Source organism: Dreissena polymorpha, chromosome 7 (assembly GCF_020536995.1).
Source record: "Dreissena polymorpha isolate Duluth1 chromosome 7, UMN_Dpol_1.0, whole genome shotgun sequence".
Classification (NCBI taxonomy): Eukaryota; Metazoa; Mollusca; class Bivalvia; order Myida; family Dreissenidae; genus Dreissena; species Dreissena polymorpha.
The window spans coordinates 47,736,394-47,746,078 of NC_068361.1; the positions used below are offsets into that span (position 1 = coordinate 47,736,394).

The 9,685-nt window shown below is 35.7% G+C and overlaps 1 protein-coding gene across 1 annotated transcript in view; it reads right to left on the minus strand.

Annotated features, from left to right (window-relative positions):
• Positions 1-474: 474 nt before the first annotated feature.
• LOC127839032 (uncharacterized) overlaps positions 475-9,685 on the minus strand; it is a 9,268-nt gene continuing 57 nt past the window's right edge. The window contains exons 1-2 of the mRNA XM_052367168.1: positions 9,616-9,685; positions 475-9,011 (exon numbers count right to left, since the gene is read on the minus strand). The exon at positions 9,616-9,685 is cut by the window's right edge and continues 57 nt beyond it. Of these exons, the coding sequence (XP_052223128.1) occupies positions 7,667-8,980 (1,314 nt within the window). The 5' untranslated portion in view covers positions 8,981-9,011; positions 9,616-9,685 and the 3' untranslated portion in view covers positions 475-7,666. The remainder of the gene's footprint in view (positions 9,012-9,615) is intronic.

Sequence of the window (9,685 nt, forward strand, 5' to 3'; positions counted from 1 at the left end):
TCCCCCAACAATGAGCAGATTTCAATTGCAATCGAGGTTAGGGTTGGGTTTAAGTCACAGGTTACATTTCTTAAGCGACACAATCTTTGTTTAAGTTCATTTTCAAAAAGTTAATCTAGTTTACTTTAGTGTACTGTGCCCGACTTGTGAGCAAGGTCCCATTCCAAGCTTCTCATGATATGTTTGATATAATTTAACGTCCATTTACGTTTTTTGCGACAAACCCGCTACCGAACACACGTTATCAATGTTATAAGGGAGGAAACTACGCAGATGATGAAATGTAGTGTTCTTATTGTTTTACCTCCCTTGATACATGGACAAAACAATGCACATACATATATATTATAGACCCTATTAAACAGGAATAATAGTAAGCTATGTTTTAGTAAGTCACAGCATAACGTATTGCAGATATCATTTACACATACATGTAGCATAGTAAACATAATGCGGGAAATAAAAAATGCCTTTATTGTCATAAAGTGTGCGGTTAACATATAACTGGATGAGACACACATAATATCAACAGATAATACAAGAGTAATACAAGTATATAATTATGTTATAAATATTAATATAGATAACATAGAAACTCCAGAAACTTTATCAGGAGTGAAATTCTTTTTCTTATTCCCATTTTCTATAACAGGTCACCAACTATAACCAATGTAACCAACTATAAACATAAAATGGTCAAAACTTGGATGAACAAGCATTTCAAATAAAATCAAAACGCACAAACATAAGTTCCTCTCTTTTGGAAAATGGGGTTTAAAGCATGTGTGAAAAGTGTCGTCCCAGATTAGTCTGTGCAGTCTGCACATACTAATAAGGGACAACACTGTCCGCTTGTAAGGCATTGTAAGTTTAAAAGAAGTCCCTTCTAAATGAAAATCCAATTACAGCAGAACTGAAGGTGTAGTCCCTGCGGTACGCACAGGCTAATTTGGAACGACACTTTAAGCACATGCATTAAGCCTCATTTTGCCAGAGCACAGCTTAATATTTCTCTAGCCGATGGTTACCACACTTATTCTACATAACTGTGCCCTTATTGCAAATTTTGATAAATAAATAAATATACTTCCTTGACAGTATTTTCTCTGTGAGTTTATGAGGGAGTTTAATCTAGTTTATTCTCAAAACACTTGTTTGTAGGGTTCCAAGGGAAGAAATGATGCAATATACATGATAAGTCAGGGTTGTGATCACAGAGGCCTTATTCAAAAATACCCAATACATGTAACATACTTTTAACATATTTAAAAGGTATTTTTGTTAAAGACCCATGTGAATGAGTCAGAAGGTAAAGTATGCCTATATCCATTATGTTAGGTCAATGAAGCAACTATTTGTCTTGTGCAAAAAATGGGTAAGAAGGTGATGCCGCTGAGCCAGGGTCCTTTAAGTTGTCAACAAAAGTGACTTACCACTAGATAACATATCTACATCTCTACTGTAGTTCTTTTCTAGACTTTGTACAACTGATCTGGTTTATGATACCAGTACCTACTTCTTATAATTGAGCCTTGCTCTGTGAAAAAGGGGTTTAATGAATGTGCGTAAAGTGTCATACCAGATTAGCCTCTGCAGTCCGCACAGGCTAATCAGGGACGACAATTTCAACTTTTATGTTTTGTTCCGTTTATTAAGTCTCTTCTTAGAAAATATCCAGATTAGGCAGAAATTGTTGTCCCTGATTAGCCTGTGCAGACTGCACAGGCTAATCTGGTTCAACACTTCACGCACATGTATACAACCCTTTTTCACACAGCACGGCCCAATTATTTTTGTTCTGCTGATTTTACCTCTGTTTCAAGTAATACTAATGCTGCTGCTGTTATCGCTACTACTACTACTACTTCTCCTATTGCTGCTACTATTACTGAAGCTTATACTTGTTTTTCTATTTATACTACAACAACTGCTAATGCTTCTTTTACTACTACTACTACTACCGCTACTTCTACTACTACTACATTTACTACCTTTACTACATTATGAAGAAAATAACTCAGAATTTTGCTGAGAAAACAGTGGAAAATAACATCGAACAGTTTGTGAATGGAGTGATCTTACAATTAGTTATTCCTATAACTTAAATTGAAACGCATATTAATTGTGAAAATGGCAAAACATGTCTTTGTTCATTCACTTGTCATAAAAACAGCTTACAGGGACCTTTTCACAGATTTTGGCATGTATTGAAGTTTTCATTAATTGCTTTTAATTGATAAATGTAAACATTTGAACTAAATAGCTCTCAAGTTAAATACAAGAATAAAATGAAAGAAAGAAAAAAAGTTCTCCACAACTGGACTCAAACCACTAACCCTTGGAGTAAAAGTCTAACACTGAAACCACTCTGCCATCTGTGCTCATACAATTGCTATTGTATTTTATACTCTATATAAGCAATGCTAGTAATGTTACAAAATATAACAATAACAACAGAACTCTTCAAATTATTCAATGGTTTCACGTTTATAACGCTTCATAATTTTATGGTTTTTGAATCGTAAAAAGATGCACATAATGGGATATTTAAGAGCATGACTAGTGTTCAGTGTTACTGTTTTCTCGCAAATATCATAACTACAACAAAAATTTGCAAATCTGAAACTTTTTTCAATTTCGTCAATTTACCAAAATGTGAAAAGGTCCCTTTAAATAATGGCTGAACCTGTGGTCATAAGTGTATAGGTCGAAGTTCAATATTGACAAAGTTTGAGGTGCTATTGTTTACACAAGGCTATAAAGTGGCCTACAGTATAATGCAGACAAACCAGGAAACAACTTGTTGCTCAATCATGGTGATTAAGGTATGGAAAGTGTATCTCAGTTTAAATAAAGCAACAGCAGATAGAATCAGCAAGCCTTTGAACATAGTTGGATTGGCATTTTCATTTAATTATTATATCATGTCTGCCAGTTTACATTTATAAACAAATAAGTTGGACAAAAGTTATGTAAAGCCAAGAAAAAATATCAATGATTTTTAATAAGAGTTGTATTCTGAGAAAACTGTGCTTAAAGGGACCTTAACACGTTTTGGTAAACTGACAAAATTGAAAAAAATGTTTAAGATTCGCAAATTTTCATTGTAGATTTAATAATTTGGAGAGTTCTGTTGTTGTCGTTAAATTTTGTGACACTACAAGGATTGTTTATGTTAAGTATAATATATATCATTTTCTCTATGAGAATGGATGGCCGATTGGTCTAAGGGTTCAACTTTTACTCCATGGGTCAGTGGTTCGAGCCCTGTTGAGCTGGGAACCTTTTTTTTCTTTCATTAATAGTATTTATGTTTTTTACTGGAGCTTTTTAGATCCTATGTTTACATTTATCAATATAAAGCATTTAATGACAAACTTCAATACATGCCAAAATCTGTGAAAAGGCCTCTTTAAAGTGCTGTTCCAGATTAATCTGTGTAGTATGCACACACTAATCAGGGATGAGACATCTGTGTAGTATGCACACACTAATCAGGGATGACATTGCAGTATGCACACACTAATCAGGGATGATATCTGTGCAGTATGCACACACTAATCAGGGATGACATATGTGCAGTATGCACACACTAATCAGGGATGACATTGCAGTATGCACTCACAAATCAGGGATGACATTGCAGTATGCACACACTAATCAGGGATGACATTGCAGTATGCACACACTAATCAGGGATGACATCTGTGCAGTATGCACACACTAATCAGGGATGACATTGCAGTATGCACACACTAATCAGGGATGACATCTGTGCAGTATGCACACACTAATCAGGGATGACATCTGTGCAGTATGCACACACTCATCAGGGATGAATTGCAGTATGCACACACTAATCAGGGATGAGACATCTGTGCAGTATGCACACACTAATCAGGGATGACATCTGTGCAGTATGCACACACTAATCAGGGATGACATTGCAGTATGCACACTATAATCAGGGATGACATCTGTGCAGTATGCACACACTAATCAGGAATGACATCTGTGCAGTATGCACACACTAATCAGGGATGAGACATCTGTGCAGTATGCACACACTAATCAGGGATGAGACATCTGTGCAGTATGCACACACTAATCAGGGATGACATTGCAGTATGCACACACTAATCAGGCAGGACATATGTGCAGTATGCACACACTAATCAGGAATGACATCTGTGCAGTATGCACACACTAATCAGGGATGACATTGCAGTATGCACACACTAATCAGGGATGACATCTGTGCAGTATGCACACACTAATCAGGGATGACATCTGTGCAGTATGAACACACTAATCAGGGATGGCATCTGTGCAGTATGCACACACTAATCAGGGATGAGACATCTGTGCAGTATGCACACACTAATCAGGGATGAGACATCTGTGCAGTATGCACACACTTATCAGGGATGACATCTGTGCAGTATGCACACACTTATCAGGGATGACATCTGTGCAGTATGCACACACTAATCAGGGATGAGACATCTGTGCAGTATGCACACACTAATCAGGGATGACATCTGTGCAGTATGCACACACTAATCAGGGATGACATTGCAGTATGCACACACTAATCAGGGATGACATTGCAGTATGCACACACTACTCAGGGATGACATTGCAGTATGCACACACTAATCAGGGATGACATGTGCAGTGTGCACACACTAATCAGGGATGACAGGTGCAGTGTGCAAACACTAATCAGGGATGACATTGCAGTATGCACACACTAATCAGGGATGACATGTGCAGTGTGCACACACTAATCAGGGATGACTGTGCAGTGGATTTTCATTTGAAGAGACTAACACTGAACAAAAAATTCCAGTAAATACTGAAAATGTCATACTTGATTACATTGTGCAGACTGCACAAACTAATCTGGGGCAATATTTTACGCAAATGTATTAAGCCCAGTTTTCCCAGATTGAGGCTCATATGATTAAGAAGGCAGGCTTTAAAACAGTAAATGTAAAGCATTGCTGCAAGATTTGATGATATCTGCATGAAACAAACATTAATTATGATAATGTCAACAGATATTGCAAGAATATGAATCATGAAATAATGAAATGATCACGTCAAATAAAAAGCATAAAAAAATAAGCAAGTATGGATATATTATAAATATCTGCAAGTATAAGTGATTGAGAATAATAGTCAAAATAGATACATAAATGTTTCAATCAAACATAGAAGTAAACAATAATGTTTGCTTTTAGTCTTCTACTGTACATGTATGCAGATCTGCACTGTTAATATTTACTTTCCTCAATATAAGAGCCTAGATATATCTTAGGCTTATCTGATAGATAAACCCTTCACTACTCAGATACACACTTTTACACATTTAAAGTCTCTTAGAAAATCTAATTAAATTAAATTATAGACCTCTCTTACTTGATTCAATTTGTTTTAAAGGCTTCTTTTCCAACCCTAAGATACTGATGAGCATCAAACAACATACAACCTGAACAGTTACTCCCAGGCTGTTCTGATTTGCACTGGTTTCATAAGCCCTTTCCACTGAGCTGCTGAGCGGGAAAGGGGTTAGGGTAAACTAAATTGTTACAGTATTTACACAAAATTGAAACTGCTTTTGCAACAATTTGTTCTGATTCTCATGAATATATGGAATTCCACCTTGTGAAAACACAAACATTGAGAAACACTTAATAAAAATACCGGGTAGTACATGTTATTTCAATTAGCAAATAATGTTTTAAATAATGAACAATCATATTTAGTGTGATATTGGTACAAATATGTGTTTACATACGGTAGTCTTAATATACCACCTTTGGTGAATAGTTGTTTCATGATCAACAATTTTATCATATTGGCCTTCAGAATTGGTTCTTTAACCAGAAAAATATAGAAAGAAAACAATGTATGGTCCCTTACTTAACACTCACAGAAATAGTAAAATAATTATAAACAATTATGACATACAAGTGCACCGCAAAACGGGTGCCACGCTTGGCTGCGAAAGCTTGCCAGAATTTTTCTTTTTTAGAGGTCACAGTGACCTTGACCTTTGACCTAGAGACCCAAAAATGGGTGTGGCATGTAAAACTCATGAAGATGCAGCTACATATGAAGTTTCAAAGTTGTAGGTGGAAGCACTTTGATTTTAGAGCAAAATGTGAAGGTTTTAGCACAATGCGGACGGCGGACGACAACGGACAAGACGAGCTGACTATGACAATACCTCGGGTTTTCTCCGAAAACAGCCCAGCTAATATTAAGCTGAATTTACTTCTATTGAAATACCTCTCATAGCGAAAAAAAAAAACACGTTATAAATTAGCAGAGCTCTGTGAAAACCGGGCCTAATGCATATATGTGACATGTCGTAACAGATTAGCCTCTGCAGTCCACACAGGCTTAAAAGGGATCACACTGTCTGCCTCAACAAGATATTGACTTAGAAGGGACTTCCATTAAACAAAAAATACCATAAAAGTGTTGCACCTCGTAAGCCTGTGCTGAATCCACAGGCTAATCTGAAACAACCCTTTATGCACATGCCTTTAGCCTGGCTTTCCCAAACCACTGCGAAATGGTTATCAAAACTCTACTGTCTCATGTCACTTATAAACTGGGTAATAAGTATTAAAAAAGATTGAAGTAAAAAATTAAAGAATATAAATTCAAGCTTAACAAATATCATTATGTCTGTAAAGGCTTAACACTAATACAATATTATTTACTGAGAATATGGTGATGACAAAAATGTACAATTGAGGCAAAACTGGCACATTGTAATTTTGTCGCAGTGTTAAGCAAAATATTTTATGAACATAATTCAAATACAATTATGAATGAGTTAGCAAAACATATTTCATTCAGCACCAGCAAAAGTTTCACAAATGTAACCTTCCTCTTACAAATCCAATGAGAAAAGACAGATCGTCTAGCCTGTTAGCATTGCTTTTAAAGTGTCACCCAATTTAAGCAAATATTTAAGTCAAAACGGACATCCACCAAAAATCAGGAACTGCTCAACAAAATAGCAAAACAAAAACCAATACCATTCCAAAAGCATAATAGCAATTGATTTGCTTTTAAAATTTATGCAAATATTTGAAGTCAAAACAGACACCCACACAAATTGTAAACCGCATAACACACAACCAATACCATTCCAATGGCATGAGAACTGATAAATTATAAATGATACACTGTTAACATGTCTTGTATAATAGCTTCCTTTTGGTACTTATCATTATAAAGCCCTACAATGAACTCTATCTATTCTTTATCATATAGATCTATCCATACACACTATACTCCAATACAACCCGCATGATTCATAGCTATCGCTCACCTTATCGAACATAAACTTTCATCGCTGTTACAATAAACCCCAAACTTATTTAGTGGTTATAACAATCTTTGCATGACCACATAATATGTCTCTATTATATTGCATATCTCTTGATAAAGAAACTGTAGGAAGTTATGCCAAACATTAATTTATTACATGTGGTACATATGACATGTTTGATTCGACAAATTGTTACAACATTAAGGTTTCCACATAAACATATTCCATAGAAACACTTGTTGATGGGCAGTTCCCAGCTGATGAGTCAGTGGTTCGTGCAGTAGTATCTGTATTTTACACAAAGCCTAAAATTCAAACATAAACATTCATGATAGTATTGATTTTTGATCGACAGAGGGGACATTTTCGTCTATCTCGATTTCTCGTTCTTGCGATATTGTTTCCACACTGAATACATAGACACATATGTCTGCACGGCAAAATGAGCACAGATTTGGTTCTGTCTTGACACACAACGCACATGCGACGCTCCTTCTCTGATTCAATCAATCTTTCCGAATCTTCCGCCTTCATATCCTTCGGCTTGCATCTAGATGGTGTAATTGATCTCCTCAAATCATAATGGCTGCCAATGTCTGGTAACTGAATATTTATCTCACTCACTTCACTATCGCTCTGAGCGTTGCTTTCATTATCACTCTCAGAGTCCACTTCTAGTTCACCGTCTGTCGATATTTCATCCATACTGCCATCTGAATCATCGCTATAGTCAGAGACTACACTATATTCTTCATCAAAATCGTTGTCATCTGTTACTGTCAAATCTATCACATCTTCGTCATCTGAAAATTCTGCCCTTGAGCCATCATCAATGTAATCATGATTGTCGTCAATAACAATTACACTTCTTCCACGCCACCTAGGTACTGGGAATGTTAAACCTTCTGTGGTCATTATCTTGTACATGCTCTTGAAAATGTAGAATGTGAGACAGACAATTATAATGCCAATATATGCATCTTGTGACAAGTTGAGCAGGCATTCTTTGACAAAGTAGCAACATGCATCATAGCAATAGCGCATGACACTTCTCGTCATACCATCAATGCTATAAATGATATCACAAACAACAGAATATACTATGCACAGATTTTCATAAAAAAATATAGCACCACATTTAAAACCATAACCAACCATTGAAACACCCTCAATTACTGATTGCGTAAATTCCTTTAGTGATGCAACAAATAACTTCCAGGTTACAAGACCATTTTCAGCCAAATTGTGCCCGGATGTTTTAATGGTTTGAGCAGTCCATCTTCCCCCTGTCCACAAGAAAAAAGCTAGGCTTTCTAGCAAACGGAATATTAAATCAAAAACTCCATACAGCAAAACCACAAACTTCCACAGCAAGTATGCCAATGCAGTCAAGAAATTAAGGAAGTCCAAAAAGAAATCTTTGACACAGATGACCACTGTGTAAGTAATAATGAACACAAAATTGAGAGCAGTACACAAATATGAAAATAATGTCACCCCAAATTTTATCAGTTGCAGCATTAATGAGTGGTTAATTTCTAAGACATCTTTGACGAACTCTTTCGCTGTAGCAAATCCATTTGAAATCACCCTGCATATTGTGCACACATACAGGTAGACAGTCATTTTCAGAATATATTTCTGTTACACCAGTATTCTGAAAAAAGACAAAACCATGTTTATGTACGTGTATGCATGGCAGGTAAACATAATAAAAATAAATGGCAGAAATATTATGTTAACTTTGCTTACTCTGTATCAAAAATAAAAAGATTAAGGAAAAAATCTGCAGATGCAGCACTCCTTCTAGATGGAAAATTTTGTGCCGAGACCATTTTGTGATTTAATGTAACTTAAAACATCAACCCCCTGGGGACATGAAATGTTTTCAACTTGTGAGACCGTTAAAGGAACCTTGAATAAAAGTCAATATTTATTTTCAGGAAGTTATGTCAAAATATAAGGTACAAATCAAGATATTCAGTAACTGTGCAAATCATATACATATATTTTCAAAGTTCCAGCAATTTTTTAATGAAAACAATCAAGACTTCAGTACTGTAACACATGATAAATTTTCAGTACTGTAACACATGATAAATTTTCGTGACAGCCAACAATTAGCAGGAATCCGATTGAACGAACTATGTCCGAAAATTGTAATGTTTCAGGCAAACACAAATTCCTACACAAAATAAGACGGACGTTATAATGCATTTGTGCACAACATAAAGATTTATAAAAAAAAGTTAACAACATACCTTGATATGACATTATAAAGCCTTTGTCATTGTTTTGACTATAAAATTAGCTGCAACGTCTTTCAGCAAA